The 25,688-nt window shown below is 42.0% G+C and overlaps 2 protein-coding genes across 2 annotated transcripts; both read left to right on the top strand.

Moving 5' to 3' along the window:
• The first annotated feature begins 258 nt into the window (after positions 1-258).
• Positions 259-7,760, top strand: LOC128950338 (toll-like receptor 2 type-1). Its single transcript, XM_054295223.1, has 3 exons — positions 259-340; positions 3,205-3,274; positions 5,064-7,760. Exons 2-3 carry the CDS (start codon positions 3,261-3,263, stop codon positions 7,447-7,449), a joined length of 2,400 nt encoding a protein of 799 aa, XP_054151198.1. The 5' UTR covers positions 259-340; positions 3,205-3,260; the 3' UTR covers positions 7,450-7,760.
• A 1,409-nt stretch (positions 7,761-9,169) lies between these two features.
• TLR2 (toll like receptor 2) lies at positions 9,170-15,077 on the top strand. The gene is made up of 2 exons (XM_054295546.1): positions 9,170-9,186; positions 12,718-15,077. The coding sequence occupies exon 2, from the start codon at positions 12,726-12,728 to the stop codon at positions 15,075-15,077; it is 2,352 nt and encodes a 783-aa protein (XP_054151521.1). The 5' UTR covers positions 9,170-9,186; positions 12,718-12,725.
• Positions 15,078-25,688: the final 10,611 nt, after the last annotated feature.

The raw sequence follows: 25,688 nt of genomic DNA, 5'->3' as shown, positions 1-25,688 counted from the left end.
AGGCTGGCTGCTGAATGACTAACCAGTTATATCATTAACATGCTCTGCTACAACTGCAGGATTGCCCAGAAGAAAAACAAAAATAATTGGGTCCTTTGCAGTTAAACTTCAAGTCTGAAGATCTAACCAGAGGATTGAGCAACTGGCAGGGTAGGCCCGATACAGAACACAGCAAAATTAAAATGGTTTACTTTTTGTTATTGCGTACCTTTTTGTTGTAGCTTGAAGATGAATATCTGAAGCTCTGCAAGACCGATTAAAGCACAGGCACCAGCAGCGCACACAAAGAATCTATTCCCAGGACCATGAAAGGATGCCAAGCCATTCTGCTTTCAATTACGTGAGTATTATACCTCCTGCTCCAAAGACTGCAAGGACAGATTTGACTTTTGGCTTTTCCTTGTCATTGTTTTCTGGGGACACTTAGGGTAAGCATCCCAGGTTCAGCCTGCCTGACACTGCTGCAGCCAAGCTGACATACCGACACATCCTGGTTTCCAGTGGTAAATATGAGGAAGCAGTTTTGTGCTGTTTACAAAGATTTGGAAAGTGTGCTTTCTGCTTGCATCACAGGCTGGTCAATAGTTTCATTCCTCCCTCCCTTTTCTACTGCTTCTGCTTTTTCTTTGAGGCAGGGATCTGGGACCTGGGTTAGGCCCCTTCTGCACTGCTCACTTGTCCTTTGTCAGCAGAAAAGCAACAGGCCGCTCTCAGTGTGGACACTGACATAGAGAAGGAAAGAGAGGAAGGGGGCGGGGAATGCAGGATCCTTCCGTGTGAGACTGGGAACGGGAAGTGCTTAAAGAGTGCATCATGCCCAGTTTGGGTACTGCTTGTGCTGCTGTTGAATGAATGGGAACATTTAAAGCAAGAAAGCTTCAAACATAATTGCCACATCTCTATCTTATCCCCATCTACTGCTGGTAAAGGCTCATGCAGTGTCTCTGCTTGGAACATCTGCAGTTACAAAGGCACAGCTTTGTTGCAGAACCATGTGCTTCTCTTAGGAACACGTGGTGTAGGTGGAGGCATGGGACTCGTTTTAAACAGTATTAAAGAGGAAGGTTAATTATAGCATAAACTTGGAAGGGGAGAGAAAGCACCTAAAAGGTGCATCTTTGTTCAATGCTAAACATGCAGTTACTCTGGAGGAAAAGCAGTTGAAGAGTATTCTCATCTTAAAAGGCAGCAGCTTTCTCCTTCTTTAGAGTCTTTGATTTCAAAAGAAGTTTTGAGTCATGTTGCACCTCAATTTGAAAGCTAATGCTCTGGGAGGCAGGTGGCTGGTACCTTGTCTGTGTGTGTGGAGCAGCTTGTGGAGAGCATTTTTGCACATCCTCAAACCTTCCTGAGTCTGGGTAATGTGATAAACCCTGACAATCACCCTGACATTTCTTGGCATTTTAAGCAGCTTGCTGAAATGGACTGCTTGGTTTGTGAACTGTGGCGTAGTCACACCAGTGACTTCTTTTTCTGAGAGAAACCAAAAGCCTGGCCCAGTGTAGATCCATCTGTGATGAGAGGTGGCTGAGCCTGGATGTTAGGAAAAAGTGGCTTCTTCTGAAAAAAGAGCTGGTACATACCTCAATTCTCCACAAACGGGTGGTGATGAAGCTGTAACAGACAGAAGAGAGTGCCCATGTCACACTGAATCATGTACATGCTCTTCTTCTCCAAAACTCTTCTCAAATTAACGAAATTTTTTTACTGTATCGGAGAGGTGCAGTTTTGAAGACAAAAATATACAGTAACATGTCTCATTAAACCCAGAGTTAATATTTTGAAAACTGAAGTCTTCCCTGTTGAAGAGCAAGAACCATTTCAGCTGCTAGAGGGAAGAGGTGGCTTTGGGGAAGTTGATGACGTCCTTTCACTAAAAGACTATTTCCCTCCCCCTCTCTGCCCTACAGCTTTGCCTCTATTTTACAGTGTTATGCTCATCAGCTACCCTCTGTAGTAGTCAGAAAATACAAGGGTATCTCAATCTTCCAATTTCTTTTTCTCTTAACCTAATGTGCAATGCTCATGTCAGTGCAGTGGGACTGAAGGTTGCTATGAGGTGCATTTGGGCTCTCTGTGCGCTTTGCCACCCTTGATCACACAGATGCTTCTGTGGGCCCTCTGACAAGTGGTAGGAATCAGTCCCTCTGTCTGCTCTCAGGCAGGTACTTCTTGGTGCAAGAGGTCAGCAAAAGGTGACAATTTCTGAACACAGAAAAGAAATGGTAACTGCAATAGGAATGTTAGTGTTTGAATTTAAAGGACTTGCCTTTCAGAGCTGGTAGGACGACTCCCTGCCCCTTTATGTAAACAGCATGCTTGGCTATTTGACCAACCATGTATTACTTCAGTCAGGTTAAAATGAATGCCATCAAACCTCCTCTCTCAAAACTGCCTTTGATGTTTACAGAGAGATACTTTGCTTCAGACTGTGTCTTCTTCTTCAGAGAGAATATCATTCCTGTTATTTATTTTCTGTTGACAACATATGACTGTAGTGTCCTAGGAAATTAAAGGATGCTGAGTGTTTCTATAGTACTCTCCTTGACTAAACAATTTGACTCCAACACAATATAATATATGCATCACTCTATAAATTGATAATGTCTTATGGACTTACATAAGTTGGTTGAGCTGAGATGTTCTGTTTCTCAGCACAGTGAACAACCCCCAGTGCCTACCAGACAAAAAGTATTGAAAGTAGAGATACAGGGAGATGGATGCAGTCTGCCTGGGAACTATTTCTGCACTTAATAGTGGAGGAAGTGATTGTGAAAGAATGACTTGCGCAAAATGGTTGCATCAGCCTTTCCAGCAATGGGAGTTGACTGACAAAAAGAAGAGACTGACACTAAATTTTATCTTTCAAAGAAGAGAGTTCAACTACAATCTCTTCTCATTTTTTGTGTCCCCAATCAGCAGCAATGGTAGAATTGGTTGAAAGTGAGTTTGAAGGGTGAGCCATACATGCTGGACAATCCTGGACTCTTCAGAAGCCATGGTTTCCTCAGGGGAGCCACCACTAGAGAGAAGAGACGCAAACTGTTATGATTCACTGGCTGCCTAGTTAAAGGACACTGGGAAACTGGGAACATGAAGTTTTGTTTGAAGAGAACAATATTTTGAGGCTGAAATATTTTCTCACTTCGGGACTATCACCTCATCAGACCTGTCAAAAATTTCCAGCTTTTGTTGTGCTTGCAGGTACAAAGTGACCATTCAGATGCCTTGACCAGCACACAAGGAGACTGAAACACAGCATGCAGTACACAAGGTAAGTACTTAACCTCTGCTTATTCAGGGTTTACGGGTAGTGTTCATCTGCACTACTGGAACTGTTTGCGGTTCAAACTTGGTGAAGTGTTCTTTGGCACCTGTGGCAGGAAACACAGCCCTTCTTTACATTAAAATCAGTATTGTTCTAATTACATCCACTGTTTATAGGGTGACAGTAACATCTTTATCCCATCTATTACTGGTGTTGTTTTACAGAAAAGTCTGATAGCCTTCATTTCATATCAGGTTGTTCTGCCTTTCCAGTAAAGAATGTGAATTGCTTACACAGTGTGCAAAAGGGTGTGGCAAGAGCTCTGCTTTTAGAAGCCCTGAGGCTGGTGAGACTCCATGCAGGGGACCCTCAGATCTCTTCCAGGAAAGTTTGTGCTGTTGGAAACCTCAGCCCACTGGAAGGGCTGAGAGGGAGAGCAGGCTCTGTTTGGGCTTCTGCCTGCAATGTAGCCATACAGAATGGGCAGGCTGATGCTGCATGGGCTGTGAGAGTTTGTAATCATAGAATCACAGAATCATTTTGGTTAAAAAGGCCCTTAAGACCATTGAGTCAAACCATTAACCTAATACTGCCAAGCCTACCACTAAACTATGTCCCAAAGCACCATGTCTGCATGTCTTTTAAATACCTCCAGGAATGGTGACTCCACCACTTCCCTGGGCAGTCTGCACCAGTCCTTGACTGCCCTTTCTGTGATTTTTTTCCTAATATCCAGTCTAAACTTCCTTTGGTGCAATTTGAAGCTGTTTCCTCTTTTCCTATCACTTGTTACCTGGGAGGAGTGACTGACCCCACTCACTACACTGACCTCCACTGACTACAGACTCATATCAGGCAGTTGTAGAGAATGATAAAGTCCCCTCTGAGCCTCCATTTTCTCCAGGCTAAACAACTATATCTCCCACAGCTGATTCTCTTAAGACTTAAAGTCTAGACTCTCCCCCAGCTCCATTGCTTTGCTCTGCACAGGCTCCAGTACCTCAATGTCCTTCTTGAAGTGAGAGGACCAGAACTGAACGCAGGATTTGAGGTGTGACTTCACCAGTGCTGAGTACATGGGGAGTGGTCCTGTTAGTCACACTATTTCTGATCCAGGCCAGGATGCCATTGGCCTTCTTAGCCACCTGGACATATACTGGATATTCAGCTGCCTGTTGACCAGTACCTCCAGATCCTTTTCTGCTGGGCAGCTTTCCAGCCACTCTGACCACAGCATTTAGTGCTGCATGGAGTTGTTGTGACCCAAGTGCAGCACATGGTACTTCATTCTGTTGAGTTTCATCCAGCTGGCCTCAGGCCATGGATCCATCCAATCCAGATCCCTCTGTAGACCCTCCTTACCCTACAGCAGATAACACTCCCACCCAACTTGGTGTGGTCTGCAAACTGAGTGTGCACTCATTTCCCTCATTCAGATCATTGATGATCTAACCATCTTCCCCTATTTGGAGCTGAAACATCCAGCTGTAACTTCTTTGCTGAGAGGGAGCATAATGTGAGAGATGAAAGAGGTGAGTGCCATAGAAAAGCAGGATACTAAGAATGGTCCTTTATGTTCTTGACAAGTGATATGGCTGTGCTCCAGGGATGAGCAACACACCATGGTTGCAGGTCTGAGAAGGTCAAGTAGGAGAGGAAGACTAACATCACAGGATAGCATTTAAAAAAAATTAATCTGAGATTATTAAAAAAGTGGTGCAGCATTTCAAGAGTTTTCAGCTGCTGTTTGAAATTAAAATTTGACCCTACCATCTCTTTTTTCTGTTTCCTACAGCAAAATGTCCATCCAAGCAGACCACAAATCAAGAACTACACACACCTGGCAAGTGTTGGCCATCTACATGGCCTTAGCTGCAAGCCTCTCCGAGCAACAAGCACTGAAGCAGACTTGTCCTTCGTGCGATGCCACTCAGCTTTGCAATTGCTCCTCCATGGGCTTGCAATTCATTCCCCCTGGGCTCACAGCCAAAATCACAGGGTTAAACCTGGCTCACAACAGGATAAAGCACATCCAATCCCAGGACCTGAAGCAGGCTGTGAACCTGAGAGCCCTGCTGCTGCAGTCCAACGAAATCAGCTCCATAGATGAGGACTCCTTTCAGTCCCTGGAAAAACTGGAGCTCTTGGACTTATCAAATAACAGCTTGACTCACTTGTCCCCTGTGTGGTTTGGGCACCTTTTTTCACTCCAGCACCTCCATCTTCAAGGCAATTCCTACAGAGACCTGGGGCAGAGTGCCCCCTTTTCTAGGCTGAGGAACCTGAGCTCTCTCCACCTGGGCAACCCGCAGTTCTCCGTGATAAGGCAAGGGAACTTTGAGGGCATTGAGTTTCTGCACAAGCTGTGGATTGATGGTAGCAATCTCAGTCAGTATGAGCAGGGAAGTTTGAAATCAATTAAGCAGATTAATCACATGATCATAAACCTAAGAAATAGTAATATATTCTCAGAAATTTTTAGGGACCTTGTGTACTCTGTTACTTGGCTGGAAGTGGCAGAAATCGAATTACTGGTTGAAAAAAAAAGCTTGGTGCAGAATTCTACACGTCCTTTTAGGATGCAAAAACTCACATTTAAAGAAGCTTTATTCACAGATCAAACTATGAGCCGAACAATAGTGTCACTGAAGGAAATCACCTCTATAAAAGAGTTGCAGGCAATCAACTGTGTGCTTGAGGGGAAGGGAAGTTGGAACACTGAAGAAATTGCAAGGAGTGGACAAAGTTTTGTTGAAACCATAACGATAATAAAGGCAGTGATTCAGAATTTTCATTTGTTTTTTGACCTGAAGGGCATGGAGTCACAAATAAACAAACTAAAAAGACTCACTATCACAAGCTCTAATGTTTTCATGGTACCATGCAACCTTGCAAGAAATTTTTCATCACTTCTGTATCTGGACTTTCATGAAAATTTGCTTGCAAATAATCGTTTAGGTGAGACAATCTGTGAACGTTCCTGGCCTTCATTGCAAACTTTAAATTTAAGTCAGAACTCTTTAAAATCTCTGGAGCTGACTGCAGTGTATATATCTCGACTACCCGAATTGATTAATCTTGACATTAGCCAAAATACTTTTCTTGAGATTCCAGAGGAGTGTACATGGCCAAAACACCTGAAATATTTAAACCTGTCCAGCACTCACATTCCTAAAGTAACAGACTGCATTCCTCAATCACTAGAAGTGTTGGATGTCAGTGGAAACAACCTGAAGGAGTTTGGACTGGAGCTCCTATCTCTGAAGGAGCTGTACCTCAAGGGAAACCGGCTGAAAACGCTGCCGGGTGCCGCCGGCATTCCAAACTTAGTGTCCTTGTCCGTCAGAAGAAACAAGCTGAACAGTTTCTCCAAGGAGGAGTTTGAGTCCTTCAGGAGAATGGAGCTGCTGGATGCCAGTGACAACAACTTCATCTGCTCCTGTGAGTTCCTCTCCTTCGTCCACCACGAGGCCGGGCTAGCCCGGGTGCTGGTGGGGTGGCCGGACAGGTACGTGTGTGACTCTCCGCTGGCGGTGAGAGGGGCGCAGGTTGGCGCTGTGCGCCTCTCCCTGATGGAGTGCCACAGGTCCCTGGTGGTGTCGTTGATCTGCGTCCTGGTGTTCCTGGTCGTCCTGCTGCTGGTGGCCGTCGGCTACAAGTACCACGTGGTGTGGTACCTGCGGATGACGTGGGCGTGGCTGCAGGCCAAGCGGAAGCCCAAGCGCGCCCCGCCGAAGGACGTCTGCTACGACGCCTTTGTCTCCTACAGCGAGAACGACTCCGAGTGGGTGGAGAACACCATGGTGCGGGAGCTGGAGCAGGCCTGCCCTCCCTTCCGCCTCTGCCTGCACAAGCGGGACTTTGTGCCGGGGAAGTGGATCGTGGACAACATCATCGACTCCATCGAGAAGAGCCGCAAAACGCTCTTTGTGCTGTCCGAGCACTTTGTGCGGAGCGAGTGGTGCAAGTACGAGCTGGACTTCTCGCATTTCCGCCTCTTTGATGAGAACAACGACGCGGCGATTCTCATCCTCCTGGAGCCCATCCAGAGCAAAGCCATTCCCAAGAGGTTCTGCAAGCTGCGGAAGATCATGAACACAAAGACCTACCTGGAGTGGCCTGCTGGTGAACAGCAGCAGCAGGTGTTTTGGGAAAACTTGAAAGGAGCCTTGAAGTCATAAAAGTCAGCAGTCCCCATTTCAACTCATTTCCACAAAAGGCAGTATATCACTGTTTCTTGCTGTTAAAATTATTTTCTTTCTTATTTTTCTTTATAACTGCAACTGGCTTTGTTTTATGTAGAGATAATTGTCATTTTACCAACTGGAAAAGGCCTGTTTTAGCCTTTCCATTGATTTGATGCTCTGGTCTTTAAAAGTCCCTGCATATAACCATGATATTTGGAAACCATGTTGGACTCCTCCGTATACTTTTCTAAGTACATTTTGCTTAGTGTGGAGTATTTCTGTACTTTTTACTCCTGTTACCACTCTCCCCAACTGGTTTCTAACAATGCCATTGTAATTTTCAAATGAAATTAAACACCATGAGCTTTAATCGATATTTCCCTGTGTCCATTTCTTTCTGGGACTGCTTGTTTTTCTCTTCATGATCACCACCACTTTCCTTTCTACCTACCCACAGAAATAGCCGAAGCCTTCTATTTTTGGATGTCAGACTGTGTTTCTAACGTGTGGGCTAGATGGTGTTGCAGACTGGCTCGGTTTTAAGTTTTGCTCTTCTACTTTGCAGAGCATATTTATGTAATCACTGGGCCATGCAAATCTGACAGTTCTACCTACCCTCGTTTGTAGTCGGTGAAGAAAATCATAGGGATAAGAAGCAGTTCATCTCTCTACTTCAGTGTGAGGTATCTCCTAGAATTACCATATTGCTTTCCACTGATTACAAAGGGAGTCTAGACAAGCAGGTAGATACAGATGTTTACATTAAGGTAGTCAGTCCCACACTGAGTGCTTGGATTTCTTGTGTTTTAGAATTTCTTATGGGAACCTGAAATTGTCTCTGAGGGGATTAAGTTAGGTATGATTTCTCTAACTCAACTCATTTTCATGTTCCCCATTGCTTGTTTTGCTGGAGTTCAAGTACAGGAAAGTCTAGATCTTGATTAAATTTTAGACATGCAATTGTTTTGTGGTGAAATACTAAAGCATTGGTGTACAGACTGACTAAGTATTTGAAAAATAGCAAAATTTGTGTATATTTTCTGTTGCTATATTTATACATCTTCACGTATATATGTGTCTATATGTGCTTTTATAAATGTGTATCTATTCACACTCCTCTGTATATGTGTACATGTGTCTACACGAGATAATTTCTGTAGGTGCAGCCTGCAAACACCACTTTCAGTTCTGTTTTCCTGTTACAATGTCATCTCCAAGGCTACCAAGTCTGCTAGGAAGCAATCTTTCTGTTAACTCTCTTGGAGAAATATAGCTCATGGCTTAATCAAGGCTGAACTCCAGGTAGTTGATGGGTGAATCATCCAAGAGCAAACACTGAGCCCTGATAAAATAAATTAGGAGAAATGTGTGCCTAGAGGTAAGAAGGGAAATAAATCTTGCCAGTCATTACAAAAAGAGGGTCAAAGAGAGATGTGGGAGAAGCCTTAGTTTTCACACAGTACACTCTTACCATAGACCCAGACTTTTGTTTGTTGGCACATTTAAAAGGACTGATAATGTAACTGCTCTTATGCCAATCAGATCACTCAGGTGGGAATTCCCCTGCTTATATTGTCAAGGTTGAGAGGTGAAGTGAAAACGGAACAGCGGCGTGAGAGGAAGCTGGGCAAAGAATGATCAGCAAGAGAGAGACAAAACACAGCATTGGTTGACTGGCATGCAGGCACTGGAGCTGCAGGTGGCATTTCTGGGAATCTTTTTGGCACACAGGTGAGTTTTCAGGTAGGTGAAGGCTGGACATGTGGGGAAGGGCAGTGGAGCTCTAATGCCAGAGCAAGAAGCAAACAGGGAGCCCTGGGAAGAGGCATCCTAATCTCTGCCACCAATCCTCCTCTGCAAGGGGGATCCAGGGTGCTCTGGGCTGCTGAGCAGGAGTGTGGGGTCGGGAGGGATTTCTGGCTGCCAGCAAAAGTAGAGCAGGAAGGTGCAATCGCAGGCATCTGGCAGGGATGCATGGCAGGCAAAGGAAGGTTATCCTGGAGAGATGTGACATGCTGATGAGACCAATGTCCTCTGGGACTCTGGGAAGAGGAGAGAGGAAAGCAGCAAATGAGGAAGAGACAAACTGGGTCAGACTGCAGCATTTCTACACAGTTTCCTCATGGGAGGTTGCCTTATCCTATTTGTATGTTGTCTCCCCTGAGTGTGGGTACCAACTGCCCAGGGAAGGCTGGGAGTGAAGGTGGGGTGCCTTGGTTTCAGGAATTCAACCAGGAAAGAGCTCCCTGAACAATGGCCTCAGGACATCAGCTGCTTCCTCACCTAACTTTGACCTGCTGCACACCTTCTCTGCTGGAAGCAAGCAGAGGCATGGCTCTGTGTGTGCATGTGTGGCTGTGCATACGTGCTGTGAGGGCAGTGCTGGGGGCTGGGAACTGGGACATGCATAACCCACACACTGCCAGGTGGAGAGCAGCAGCCTTCCCCAGTCTGCTTGTGGTTTGGCCCCTTCACCAACCAGTGGCTCTCCCTCTGCAGGCTCCATAGCGCTGCTCAAATTTACCTGCCCACATGTGGCTGGGTAGTGCTCCCCAAGCTAGAATCAGTTTGCACGCCACTGGTGCTTTATTTTAGGTCTTACATTAACCTTCTCCATTTGTGAGGTTTATAGAACCTCATTTTGTTGTCAGTCATGGTTTTGTTTAAGAATGCACGTGCATTTCCTCAAATACTTCTACTCATGTGGGCCAGGGGAAATAAGCTTGAGCATGTCTGATGGCTTGGACCCTTTCTCCGTAACTCAGAAGCATTTTGAATGCCTGGTTTATCACAACGCCTTATGGTATAAGGGCATCTGTGTTAGTTTATGTATTTTTAGTTGCATTTCAGTTTCATTTTGGCTTTTTAATTCCCAGCCCAACAGGGAGAAGTGATTTCTTCATAGGGCAATGATATCATGGACTGGGGTTGTATGGGGCTGTGCAGAGGCCTGAAATGACCTTGTAAATCAGGCCCTCAAGCAGAATCATTAGGCAGGAATCAGAAGGGGATGAGAATGGCTGAAAGTGAATGAGGGTGGGAATGGGATTCCTCTGGGTGTGTGTTCAGATTACAGATAAGCAAAAAACTTAGAAAGTCAGCATCCTGAATCACCAAATGCATTGAAGTCCTGCAGTACCTGGATGGTTTCAGGCTGGTAAGGTGGAGAGCCATGAGGCTCTGCTAGTAATTCCTTTGCAGTACCTGCCCAGTTCCCTTGTGCCAATTTTCCGCCTATAAATAACCTGCCTATAGACAGCTTTGGACTGATCAGGTTGCCTGGTTGCTTCATTTTCTAAAAGTTAGTATTTGATGACAACTGTAAAAATACCACCTAAATCTGTTGCTAGTAAAACTCACACTACTCCTAGATGTACTCCTTTAGCCTACACCCTGCATTATTCCAGTTACTCTTGGGAGACCAAAAAGCCCTGCAAAAGAGCCTCATCTGGACAGAAGATGAGTCTAACTACAGACCACCATTTTTTGTTTGGGATTCATGGGATCAAATATCTAGGTATCTAAACTGTGATGCCCCATTTTAAGGCAATTGGATAATTACTCTTGGAGTTATTGCATCTTAATCTGGGTGTCCAGGACACACTATATTAATTGCTCCTAAAAGATGTTCCATCTCTCCGTTGACTTTGGAGGACATGGTGGATGACCAGATCATCTGTGGGCATCTAAAGACAGGAAAGAGAACCTTGTTCTTCAAGATCCAAAGCTCTACATCAGAGCCAGACAGCGATAAAAGGAAAGTAACAGAAGGGGTCAAAATGTTTATAGTCCTGCAGGTGGGAGGAGATGGAATGACAGGAAAAAATTATCCATAACTTTTCCTCCCCTCCCCATATGCCCAAGGCATCTCAGTCAATTTTACTGCTTTTGGATAATCTCAAGCAGTTATGACTAAAAATAATGCAGCTGGAAGGGTGGGACTTCTCTGTATTGACTTGTATATGTGGGTCAGCTACTTTAAAACAAATCAGAATATTAATTTAGAGTATATCTTCTCCACAGAATCCTAGTGGGATGACTGAGGGAGAAAGCAGTTCTTAAGGAGCCAATCTAACCTGACTAACTTGATAGAGAGCCCACAATGATTTTGTGAACTCACTGATTTGATTAGCCTCGTTGGGGATTGTTCACTCTTTCCACCCTCAATAAGATACCCACTGAGGTAGGTGGGTTTTGTGGCACGCTGGGGAAAATGACATTTTAAAAATGCTTTTTGATCCTTGTCACAAAAGGTTGTATTTCAATATGCAGTAAAGGTTTTAAAGGGAAAAGACCTCTCTTAGGCTTCAAAAATTATTTTTTCAGCTCCTCAGAAGGATAGAGGAGCTAAAGGCATCCTGTCGGGAGTGAAGACAAGCTGGATAGTGCAGGAAGCTCCGTAAAAAAAAAAAAAAAGCTATAGCTATGCCAAATCATCATTATGAAAACTGTGAGAGGAAAGTAGAGTAACACAGGATCCTCATCCATGTGGCTTCTCTTGAATCATTTCAGTCCAGAAGACCAGAAACAGGCTGTGGGGCTGGAAAAAGCTGTCTAGTCCAGTCAGCTGGTCGGATCTGAGCCCCTGGCTCTTCCTTGTGGCTTGGCCTGATCTTCTCTGTGCCACAGGTTCCCAAAACAGTAAAAGGCAGTAGCAGAGGAGAAGGATGTGGCAGTAAAAAGGAAGAGCTGAGACAGTAGGCAGCAATGGTCAGTTTTACAAACTTAAATTTCATTAGCAAGTATCAGACTGATGGCAACATGAGAGTCATCCAGGCAAGTGTTTGTTTCCCTGCTCACTGGACATTTACAATCAGAGTAGGAAAAGGCATGTAAGATGAAAAATGGACTGAAACAAATGCATTTATTTTCTTCCTATTGACAGAATAGAGATTAGACATATGCTTGAAGTAAGTATCAAACCTGAATGCTACTTTCTGCTGTAAGATGCTGACTCTTCTTGATGTAACCAGGATTTAAAACACATACAGGAGACTCCCTGTTGTAAAAAAATGGATATACAAAATAATATTCACAGATTCAGAAGAAAAAGACATGAGGTGAGATTGAAGTATGAAGGCTACTTACTAAACAGGAGGAGGATCAGGGTAGTAAATGAATCTGTTTCAATTCTGAACTGTGTTAAAACCAAATATTCTAACATTGCCTTCAACAAGACAGAACCGTAAAACTTATATTTTAGATTTATCTGAAATGCAGCTATGCATCTTATATTTGCTCTGATTGTGTTTCATATTTTAGGCAATATAATGACTGCACACACCTGGCAAGTGTTGGCCATCTACATGGCCTTAGCTGCAAGCCTCTCCGAGCAACAAGCACTGAAGCAGACTTGTCCTTCGTGCGATGCCACTCAGCTTTGCAACTGCTCCTCCATGGGCTTGCAATTCATTCCCCCTGGGCTCACAGCCAAAATCACAGGGTTAAACCTGGCTCACAACAGGATAAAGCACATCCAATCCCAGGACCTGAAGCAGGCTGTGAACCTGAGAGCCCTGCTGCTGCAGTCCAATGAAATCAGCTCCATAGATGAGGACTCCTTTCAGTCCCTGGAAAAACTGGAGCTCTTGGACTTATCAAATAACAGCTTGGCTCACTTGTCCCCTGTGTGGTTTGGGCACCTTTTTTCACTCCAGCACCTCCATCTTCAAGGCAATTCCTACAGAGACCTGGGGCAGAGTGCCCCCTTTTCTAGGCTGAGGAACCTGAGCTCTCTCCACCTGGGCAACCCGCAGTTCTCCGTGATAAGGCAAGGGAACTTTGAGGGCATTGAGTTTCTGCACAAGCTGTGGATTGATGGTAGCAATCTCAGTCAGTATGAGCAGGGAAGTTTGAAATCAATTAAGCAGATTAATCACATGATCATAAATATAAGAAGTATTAATACCTTCTCAGAAATTGTTAGGGACCTTGTGTACTCTGTCTCTTGGCTGGAAGTGAGAGGAATAGCATTCAGTAGTGCTACAGAAATGCAAGTATTGAGAGTCATGTCTTCATCTTTTGCAAAGAAAATTTCTTTTAGACAGACTTTACTAACAGATGCTACTGTGCCTGAGATTGTCAGCATTTTAGAAGACATGCCAAAATTAGTGGAGCTGGAGCTGGTGGACTGTAGACTCTTGGGAACTGGACAGTGGAAAATGGAATTTCAAGCAAAGAAATCACAGACACTTAGAGTTTTCACAATAAAGAATTTAGCTATAGAAGAATTTTATTTGTTTACAGATCTTCAGGCTGTGGAAGGTCTACTATCTCTTTTTACGAGAGTCACAGTTCAAAACACCAAAGTTTTTTTGGTACCGTGTAAAATTTCCCAACATCTTCGGTCATTAATATATCTTGACCTTAGTGCAAATTTGATCGGAGACCTGAGTTTAGAACATTCAGCCTGTCAGGGTGCTTGGCCATCACTACAAACTCTAAATTTAAGTCAGAATTCACTGAGTGACTTAGAAATGACAGGTAAAAGTTTATCTCATCTAGCAAACCTAATTGTTTTAGACATTAGCCAAAATAACTTTGGTGAGATTTCAGAGGAGTGTACATGGCCAAAACACCTGAAATATTTAAACCTGTCCAGCACTCACATTCCTAAAGTAACACGCTGCATTCCTCAATCGCTAGAAGTGTTGGATGTCAGTGGAAACAACCTGAAGGAGTTTGGACTGGAGCTCCTATCTCTGAAGGAGCTGTACCTCACAAGAAACCAGCTGAAGACGCTGCCGGGTGCCGCCGGCATTCCAAACTTAGTGTCCTTGTCCGTCAGAAGAAACAAGCTGAACAGTTTCTCCAAGGAGGAGTTTGAGTCCTTCAGGAGAATGGAGCTGCTGGATGCCAGTGACAACAACTTCATCTGCTCCTGTGAGTTCCTCTCCTTCGTCCACCACGAGGCCGGGCTAGCCCGGGTGCTGGTGGGGTGGCCGGACAGGTACGTGTGTGACTCTCCGCTGGCGGTGAGAGGGGCGCAGGTTGGCGCTGTGCGCCTCTCCCTGATGGAGTGCCACAGGTCCCTGGTGGTGTCGTTGATCTGCGTCCTGGTGTTCCTGGTCGTCCTGCTGCTGGTGGCCGTCGGCTACAAGTACCACGTGGTGTGGTACCTGCGGATGACGTGGGCGTGGCTGCAGGCCAAGCGGAAGCCCAAGCGCGCCCCGCCGAAGGACGTCTGCTACGACGCCTTTGTCTCCTACAGCGAGAACGACTCCGAGTGGGTGGAGAACACCATGGTGCGGGAGCTGGAGCAGGCCTGCCCTCCCTTCCGCCTCTGCCTGCACAAGCGGGACTTTGTGCCGGGGAAGTGGATCGTGGACAACATCATCGACTCCATCGAGAAGAGCCGCAAAACGCTCTTTGTGCTGTCCGAGCACTTTGTGCGGAGCGAGTGGTGCAAGTACGAGCTGGACTTCTCGCATTTCCGCCTCTTTGATGAGAACAACGACGCGGCGATTCTCATCCTCCTGGAGCCCATCCAGAGCAAAGCCATTCCCAAGAGGTTCTGCAAGCTGCGGAAGATCATGAACACAAAGACCTACCTGGAGTGGCCTCTCGAAGAAGAGCAGCAGCAGATGTTTTGGTATAATTTGAAAATAGCTCTAAGGTCCTAGACAATGGCATGAGAAATAAATATGTAATGAATTTACTCTGGATTTGTTTCACTTGCCTGTTTGTTCCATCACTTATCTGCATCTCAAGAACAGAAAGCTGGGCTACTGCAAATTCTCACACTTGCTATGAGATAACTACTTTTTGAAGCTATTTTTTCTGAATAGTTGTACAGGTTTGGGCTGGAAGAGAGTTAATGTTCTTCATAGCTCCTTCTGTGGTGCTGTGGTATGTATTTGTGCCCAAAACAGTCTCCATAACACAGTGGCTTTTTAGTTATTGCTCAACAGTGCTTGCACAGCATCAAGGTATTTTCTGTTTCTCATGCCATCCTGCCAGCGAGCAGGTAGGTGGTGTGTCATAATTTGGAGGGGCACACAGCGAGGACAGCTGATCCCAGCTGACCAAAAAGATGTCCCATACATGACAACAAAATCAGCACTAAAAGTTGTTGGAAAGAAAGACTAAGGGAGGTTGTTTGGGGTCACCATGTTTGCTTTCCCAAGTAAGAGTCCTGCTTTCATGGCAATGGCTGAACATTTGTTGATGGAAAGTAGTAAATTAATTCTTTCTTCTGCTTTGCTTGTGAACGTAGCTTTTACTTTACCTGTTGGACTGCCTTAATCTGAACTCCCAAGTTTTCTCACTTTTACCCTTCAGATTTTCTCCCCTGTTCCACTGTGGGGAGAGTGAGAGAGTGGATGTGTGGTGCTGAGCTGCCTTTTGAGGTTAAACAAGAGTAGTTATCTACACACGTTAAGCAGCAATATGAGCAAAAGCTGTTTCATTTAAATATTTAATGATAAAAAGTTGTTTAGATATACAGCTATGTAGTTTATATATCATCTTTGCAGAAGTTTCAGGAGGGAACTTGCCTAGCCAAGGGTTTTTCTACGTTCTTTGTAAAAACCACTTCTCATCAAATGGTATAAAAGTCAGTTTTTGCAGCAAATAATTTTTTCCTAGCTCTCCTAGTCAGTGAAGCTAAGGACTGATTCTCTGTATTTCATTGTCACAGAAAATTAAATGCCCAGATCTCCTGAAAATTGTGGTTGCAAGGCATAATGTAGGAATGTGCTCTCTCACTGCAGTTCTGTCTGTTGTAGCTTTTAGTTTCTATAATTTCCTTTATGAAAGACATCTAGGGAGGGTGATTCGTGTCTAATTTCATTGTACTATATGTTGCAATAGATGCTTCAGAGTAGGGTTCAAATACTCTTCTGACTTTTACAAGTGGAGTTTAAGCTGCTGTCAGTTACAGTGTGGGAAACACAAATATCGTCCTTGAACCCAACACTCCGTTCCTCTCTGTGCTCAGGAACCTTAACATAGGCATGAAAAGGGTGTTTCCTACCTTTTGCTCTCTTTGTAGATGTAGTCCACAAAACTAGAGTGGGTGGAGAACATCCCACATAGGACATTGTGTTTGCTGTCAGGTGGAGTTGTGATTTCCTGAGAAGGTTACTGGAACAAGAGTCCTAATTGAAAAATTGAACAAATGGAAGACTGGCACCAGACCCATCCTTCAGAGCTGATGTAGAAAGAAAGTAATGTTTCTGTGATATTTTTCTTGCAGCCATAGAAAATTCTGGGTGAACCCTAATATCTTGATTCTGATAGGCCAGAAGGACTATGAACTTCTGGATCGGTTCAGGACTTGGGCGCAGCTTAGGACATTTCCAGGCGCATATAGAAGCAGGTCTTAAAAGCTTTCAAATGGAAACACCTACAACATTTGGCTGTAACTGTGATGAGACCGTGTCCAAGTTAGTGTTTTTATTGCTTTATTGATCTTGGGCATCTAATGTGGTACAGAAACCTGTTCAAACACCTCACTGTAACTGAGCTGTTTGGAACTTTCCTCTGCACAACCAAAGTGGCAGTGAGAGCAAGTTATCCCTGTTCTTTGGCAGCCATTCAGAAGGCTGAGGACATACCAGCTTCCACTACACCCACAAGCAGGCAACTTTGACAGCACAATGAAAATTAACAGCTTATTTACATGCATTTTTGCATTTATTAATGTAGGCATAACACAAAATAAGAATTACTAACTTGTTACTTCATCTAAGCTAAAAAAGCCACCTTGTTTCTATGTATTCAAGATTTGCTCTTTAGTTTTTTTAAGATCATAATTTTTTTTTAGCATCTAAACCTTTTTTCACCTTTTTTCACTTTCACTTCATAAAATATCTGCTTTATTCTTATATATATATATTAAAGTTTAAGTTAAGTAAGTTTATCTCTGATTTCTACTAACAATGTAGATGTTCTTAAAATACTGATCATGTTTAATCTGAATTCAGAAGCTACTTCTGCTATCTATTTCTTCATTCTGGGAAGTCTATTTTTTTTCTAGCACAAGCTTCCAAAACATGATGTTTTCATAGCATGCTGCAGAGCCTCGCTGTAATGTAAAAAGAGAAAAAGGTGTTTCTAGCACATCAGAATTCCACCAATTGCCATTTTCTCTAGTCTTTTAAAATTAATTACAGAATATGCATATTATTGCAGGCAGGTAAATGTCCAGCACTTTTAATTTTCACCAAAAATTAAATTCTGCATCCTATTCCAGAACTATACTTACCAGTGAGTAGTAATGCCTTGGATGATGCCTGCAACAATTGACTGCCAAACCACCAGATAGCAGAGACAGTCCAGAAGCTGCCCATAAAATATTTGGGTGTTCCCGCACAATCTCTTCATAAAGAAACTGGAAAGAAAATGCAACAATAGGTAAATCTTGTTTTTTTTTTTTTAGTCAAACCAAAGATACAGTATTGGGTTAAAATTTTGAAATAACTTTTTTTTTAGTGTTCATAATTGACTTCCTTAACCCCCTGTAATTTAATCTCCTTCTTTTTTTTTTTTTTAATAGAGGTAATGTTAAAATTAAGTCTCCTATGGTTAAAATAGGCTCTAAGAAAATAAGCTAAACATTGCTTTCACTCAAGCAGTTTTCTACAGAAAACTAAAGCAGCAGAGCTTCAACAATTTTTTTAATAGCTTAAGGGAAAATCTTGTTTGCTAACTACTAAAAGGAAAAAGTGCATTACATAATTTAAAAGTTCTGAAAGTGCATTACATAATTTTTTAAAATGTTATTAAAGAACAAAATCCACTGCATGGTCTTTATAAAATTATGATTTGTATTCTTTAAAGTGTGCTTCTCATTATAAAAATTAATTCAGAATGTCTTGAAATCAAGAAGGAAAATATATATGTACTTTTCTGTTCCTAGCTTGCTTGGGGTCTTAGATAAGGTAAAGCCAAACAGACCTATCATCTTCCCTAAATATAATTTTTCCTTAATAATAACAACAACAGATTTTCCATTCATTTAATGTGGCCATCTCATCCCTCCACTGCAGAACAAAACAAGAATTAGTAAGTAATCAGGCTATGGTTTAGAAAATCCAAATGAAAAGCACACATGTTACAGAGAGGGTATGGATTGCTGAACAACCCCTTCAAATCAGCTTTCTCAGGGCAGTCTGGGCGAGTTTGGTTCTTGCCAACAATAAACCAGCTGTGGATGCAGGATTCATGAAACCCAGTATCAGGTGTATTGTTAAAGAATCTCTCAAATGCAAAAAAGACTCAATGCTTACATCTGCAAATCTGGTCAAACCATCAGCAGATAATTTTAATGACTGAGTGTGGACATTGCCTGGTTTTATAGCCAAACAGTTTCAAATTACTTAAAATATTTGGACTATTTGGAGTTATTGTAAAGCTGAATCCAACATCCTGAACATCCAGACTGGTATTCATATTTTCCAGCTCACAAGAAGCCAGGATACTTTTATGAAGTGCAGAAGTGAGTGATTAGTAACATTGTTCCAGCACATATTCAATACTTTTCATTTTGAGTTTCTGGAATGCAAGATGTGGAGTTGCTTGGTGTCCCTGGGTCACAGGCTCTTCTGTCAGGCTCCAGGGTACAGGACATTGGTTAGAAGGGTTCCACATCTGCCTTAAAACCACCTGGCAGTCAGCCCCAGGCACAGCTGGAGGAAATCCTCTGCAATGCACAGGAGTGGAGCCTGAATTAGCTGGCCTGGCTGGTGGGTCAGCATGCCTGGGCTAATGTCCTGCCAGGCACACCCACAAAGGCTGTGCACCAAGGACCTGGAAGGTGGATTTAAGCCTGGAACTATAGGATTATCACCACTCTTGCATCAGTTTGTCAGCCGGAAATCTGCATGGCCTCAACTTGTGTTACAGGACTGAAAAATAGTTTGGGTTCCTTTTTATTTTTGCCTCTGCACAATGTTGTTTCTGAATGTGGTTTGAGTTCCTTTTTTTCTTGGTATTTATTGTCATCATTATTTTTTAATGCAGCATAAAAGAGGAGAAAACAATAATTTCATAATTAAATGGAAAGGCTATCTATGTTTACAGGACAGCTGTTAGGTATTTTCAGTGATCCCTTATTTTTTTATATCCCCAAAGATTTTCTGTCCACAGACTGCATATTTGTCATTGGACAAATTTCTTGTTGGTATGCCACTGATGTTGTAAAACTGTCAAGATCAAACTTACAGGAAATAAAGAAGCCAAAGAACAACAAAATATTTGCTTAGTGTCAAGGATGCATAAACACATTTCAGCTGCCATCAAAGATAAGGACAGCATGAAAATGGCCACAGTTGCCAGGGTTTACTACTGCCAGGATGTACAGTTACCAAAGAATAATTAAAATCTTACTGCTGATGCAAAAATTTTAGCAACCATCTGCTGGATGTTAAGTAACTGGACATAAGGTGATTATGTCAGCATAATTCTCCTTTTTGAAAGGGGAAGGTAGGAGCTATAAAAAGGGAAGGACAAGAAGAGTCTTTCACAAACTTTGGAGAAGGAAGAAACTGTAGTTTCTTGCACATAGGGATTTGCCTGTTGGAAACCCCAAATCCCCAAAGGCCTGGCATATGTCAGTGGCTACTGCATTAAGAGTGTTCTCCTAATCATAAGACTGATGAGGAACTTCAATCATTTGTCTGTGGCACAAGAATGGTTCTTCTCAAGGAAAGAGAGGGTCTTTTACTGCAGGAGTATCCCCTAGACCTTATTCTCATGAACCCAGGGCAAAAGAGATTCAAGAGCTCGCTTCTGGTCCTTGCCAGTGGTATTGGGGTGATGTACCTGGCAGGCACAGCAGTGGTGGAAGCCATGTAGGCAGGACAAATCCCCACAAAGTCTCTTCCCATCACTCCCACAGTACACTACATAAGAAAGCAGTGTCATGGCAAAATCCACAAAGTCATCAGACTTTTCTGTCATAAGACCACAAAAGATTACTCATATTCTTCACGAAAATTCCAGAACTTCTTAATGCACCTAGAAATTTTACCAGGATAGAATTTGAATTTTCTTTATATTTGTCCAGTATTTCTGCATCCCACTCAGAGCTGCTGTGCTGGACTAAGTTTGAGCTGCTCTCTGACCAGGAATTCCTCAAGAACAAGTAGATCAACCTCATAATGCATCTGATGTAAGTCCAACACCTCTTGAAGAGGTTGCAGATATTGCAGCCCCCCTGTTCCTTTAATCAGCTGTTCCTTTAAGTCTCAGAACTATTGCCCATAAATTGTATAGTTGATTAATCTAAAAGTATGTAGCTGTGGTGGAAAATTCTTGGCAGAAACGTAGCTGTCTTGTGTTACCAATAATGTTCCGATTTATTCTGTTGAAGTATTTTCTTTAACTTTATCTAAATTCCCCCATCAGTGTATTTTAAAGATACAGTTATAAAATTTGTCCGCTCTTATTTAAAGACTTTTACACTGTGTCCTGTAGCAGCAGAAATGACAATCCTTTTTAATGTTGAGAAGCTCCAGTTAATGATATTTTGTAGCCAGGTTTCAGTCTCCCAAGACCTGTTGCGCATAACACAGTCTCAGAGAGTTTACAGGAGACATTGACATTTTTGCAGGCTCTGTTGGGTTGGGATGTTTGGGAGTAGGGGATTAAATACCACTTGCTGCATTTTAGCAAAAATTTTGCTCTGTGGAATTTATATTCAGTGGGCTCTCTCGGCTACAGAAATTTAACATTTCTTTGATTGGCATTTAACACCTTATTGGCATTTGGCTACTCTTGTTGTTTCTGCAAAACAGTGAAATGAATCTAATTGTTCTGTATAATAAGACTTTAGTTAAAGTCCCTTTCTATAAGAAAATCTGTCAGCTTGGCCAACCTGTAGCAAAGCTGAGTAGCTGTGACTCCAAAACTAGTTTATAACCTGCTCTCAACATTGCTGGCTGTCAAGCATATTCATATTTTAAGTGTTAGGGTGTTGGCTGCTGCAAAACAAAATGAAAATTAGCCCGCAGTTTGGAGGAAGTAATAACTCACTGGAGTAAAAATCTTTGGCAATAGTCAAAATGGAGAAGATCTCCAAGCAACATTTAAGTGTGGTAGAGTAGGAAATCGTGATCATCAGAAAGAATTGTAATGTGGTTTTGATATGAATGCTCTTATTTATTTTTATCCATTATGTCAAGGCTTTTGATGTCTCATCAGCTTCAGGTGCATAAATGGAGAACTGAGGATTAACTCAGAGTTTAGGGCATTAAATGAGTGAACACAGTAGCTGTACAAAGCTGAAGGGTTTTCCCCTTCTCTCTTCACACCACAAACACGAGTTGTAAAATTACTTAATATCAAACTCCAGGTCAGCTATGCAATAAAAAACCCCCAAGAAGTAAGAGGAGCTACAGCTCCACTCTGCAAAAGGGTGGGTGGTGAAGAGACCATCCTGGAGCAATTTCACTGCATACAAAGCAAAATCTATCAAATAGAAAATCCTAATAGCTGCCAATCCCAATTTTATCTAAAGTTACCTACCTAAGGAACTAATTAAATGAAACATGGTAAACATTATATCTAGATAACCCAAAATTCAGTTGCGTTTATAGATCATGAGGAACAATTTGTACACTAACATATAGATAGGAAAAAAGAAAGAGTGCTCAAGACCTTGTGTATTTTGCAGAGTGGCACAGAATGCTGGATGTGTAGCGTCTACTGAGGTATTAATATAAATTCAACAAGTTTCATATTTCTGGATTTAGCTCTTAAAGGTGAATAAAAATATATAATACAGGAAAAAATAAAGGAATGAACCCCCATCAAACCAAATTTGTTTTGCTTCAGTCTTTACAAAAAAATGGTAATTGTGAAAATATTGCTAATATAATTAAAACTAGCAGTTTGGAATTGTGATGGAGGGAGACAAAGGACAGAACAGGACTAGAAGAAGTCGAAAATAACTGAGGTTATTTTTAGTTAGATATAGCCAAGTCACCATACTATCTATGCAATTTATCTAAACAACTCAAAAAACAACAAAAATGGGACATCCTGTGATGTTCTTCCCAAGAGAGGTTGGTCTGATGGTGATGTAAGGGTAATAACTGTGGGCATTCCTCACATGGGCAGGGTTGATGGGCACAGCAAAGGTTGATGATGAAATAAAGAGAAACAAGCCACATAAACAGCAGTGGGGCTGTTAGCAAAACTGAGAGTCATTTCAAAGTCATGACATCTCCTGTTTCCATTGTGTGCGGTCAGGTTTGATTGATAGACTGTCAAACTGCAAAACTTAGATACAAAATGTTACTTCTTTGGAAAACTTAGACATTTTTAGACATAAAATGTTACTTGTATCTGATCCAGGAGTGCCTTTGACACTAGAATGTCAGTCTGCCTGGCACCCTGTAAATAATTGGTAAATCCAATGTAGTAATTGGTTATAACAATGAGATACAACTCATCAGACCCCTCACATCATGTGCTTGGAATCTAAATTGTCTATTGATAGAAATATTTTTTACTGGAAGAAACATTAAAGTTTGGTTTAGAACTCAAATTAAGTATGGTGACCACAAGGTTAAGGCTTTGGGAGCCTTTGGACCACAAGGTTAAGGCTTTCTGAAGTCAGTGGAGTCACTTTGCCCTTTAAGCCTTAGAGCTGCTCTTAGGAGCTTTCAGGGAGGCGCATTTGGCTGCACTGCTCTGGGTGGTGCTTGGGTACATCACCAGACTAATTTAGGACTTTCTTAAAACATCTTTCTTCAGCACAAAATGCTGTGGCTTAAAGTTTTAAACACCTTTTCCTAAATGAAATTTCATCCAACTCAATACGTATATTTAGCTTGAGCTGCCCATACCGATGAAATATTCTATTTCTTTTCCAATAAGCACATATTTGATGTCCACTGAAGAGTTAAAAGCCCTGTAAGGTCAGTTCTCTCTGTAGTCCTGTTAATAAACCATGGATTTGGGACTGTGGAAGCCTGATGATGGCAAAAACAAAGTAAGACTGACTTTAGTATACATGTTTGTAGAGTTAACTCCTAGATCGTTACAGAAATGTTGCTAAAAATAAAATTTAAAAAACTCTAAGGGGAGATGTGGGACAGTTTTAAAATTTATGTTTGGTTTGGTGCATTAAAAGCAAACAAAAAGCACAATTCACCTAGAGTAAAAGGATACTTCTATGGAAAATTAATCTCTTTCCTTAATCCAAAAAGTAGAATTCTGAAGGAAGGTGTGTTGCGCCTTGTGAAACTTAAAACAGCTTTGCCACAGATTTCAGCTGTAGGAGGACTAAATTCTTCTTCTCTAAGGAGAAGGAGAAACCCTTAAAAATAATCCCCCCAAGCCCCAGGAAGCATGGAACCCTTGAACATTTTACATGGTATTTTACAACGTAAGTTTAAATTAAGAGATAGAAATGCCTGTAGAAGATAACAACACATCATCACTAGATCACGTCAGTTTTAGGGGTTTTTTTCTGTACCCTGCAGCCCTGACTTTAGGAGAGCTCAGTCTGCTGTCTGTGACTGTACAAGTGGCTGAGCTGCTTCCATGCCCTGCTGCCCTTTTGACATGCCACAGGTCAGTGGCCTCTGCTCATCCCTGACTGCAGATCCCGAATTTTCCCAGCCCTCACCAGAGGCCACTGAAGGTTTCTGTTTCTGTTGCCTGCCAGCCTGGCTGCTGTCCAATATGAACCTTCTCTTATGTACTGTGTGCTGCTCTTTTTGTTTTCCAGTAAAGTTAAGTTTGAATTTAAGTGGTAAAGCCAAAACTGCTTGAGTGCACATATTCAGTAAATTGGCTACTTTCTAATACAGAATTGTAACAGAATTTTATTATCGTGTTAGCTGCAAAATTAAATGCAAATCAATTAAAAAATGGTAGCATAGCCTTCTTTTGGGTGGCACTGTTATCAGATCAATTGGTATATATTACTTGCAGTAATTGTTTCAATTTTCCTTACTGATTTTTATGTCTTCCAGATTGTTAATTTTAATACTATTAGCCTCTACATGAGATGCATGAGTATTTAATCATGTAAATGAGAGCAAAGATAGGAATGGAGTCATACAGATGCAAACCTCAGTATTGATTTATTATTAATACTGGAAGGTCACCATCTGGACAATTCCATAAAATAATACATCTGCATTGCTGCTAAATAGGAGCTTTAACATCTGGATCATATTATTCCAAATTTTCCTCATCCACTCATCATAGCAAGAGGAATTTCCTGACAAATTAGATTGCTGCCCAAAGGTAAAATGTTTTTCTCATTACCATACTTTAAATGAGCTCAAAAAGACCTAGAAGTGAAGTCAGCATCAGCGTCATAGATAACTTTCGCATTTTCTAATTATGCAGATTAAATACAAGCACCAACTGAAAAACATCCATCTGTCCTCTGCTTCCCTCACAATGTTCTCCCTCACTTTGAGGAATAATGACTATCACCAGGAAATTCAACCTAAGAGCACTATCCCACTATCCTTTCCCTCTTATGGCATAAGATAAAAGCTGTGTACATAAAGAAAGTAACTTGTAATAATTAGATTCGTTGTAAGAGATTGACCTTACCAGAACTTTTAACTTGGCAAAGCAAGCTAACTGGCTCCCTAAAAATCTAGTTTCTTTTGATGAAGGAGTATTCAAATACCCAAAAACATATGCATTGAAGATATAATAAATCAGGCTGTTTGGGGTTTTTAAGGTTTAGTTAATATGATTATATTTGACAGCACATTGAAAATTGGCAGGAATTTCTATGCTAAGTAAATCAACCAACCTTATTTTTTCAAGATTTGCCTCATTACTTAGGTATAGAAATCAATGCTGTCATGACTATGCTGTTTCATTTTTCAACTATATTCCCAAGTAAGTTCTTATTCCGTGACTGCCACATGATACAAGTCATATAATCAGTAAAATGGGCAGCCACCTCTGGTACCAGGCACAAGGCCTTTGTGTTTCACCTGCCTTTCTATTTGAGATGTTTTTATAACAGGGGAGAACAACTTTGTTCCTATGTATCATATTTACTTAATTTTCACCAATGGACAGCTTCCAACAGCAAGTAAATTGCATTATAGAAGTCAGTTAAGTACCTGATAGTCAGAATTTCCTTTGGGAAAATACAGACTCAGAATACTAATAAGCTTTTTCCTTTCTTCTCCATTTGCTATATTAGACTTCGACCTTTAGGTTGAGAAAAACAGGTAGGATAGACTAGGACAGGGTAGAATGTTTTTTTCAAGGATGGTCATTCTTTGTTGCCACCCTACTTTCCA

This window comes from Melozone crissalis, unplaced genomic scaffold, assembly GCF_028551555.1.
Source record: "Melozone crissalis strain CALT ecotype California unplaced genomic scaffold, PUWL_Pcris_2 ptg000006l_1, whole genome shotgun sequence".
In the NCBI taxonomy this organism is placed as follows: domain Eukaryota; kingdom Metazoa; phylum Chordata; class Aves; order Passeriformes; family Passerellidae; genus Melozone; species Melozone crissalis.
The sequence above is the reverse complement of the archived record's forward strand: the minus strand, read 5'-3'. Positions and strand labels throughout refer to the sequence as shown.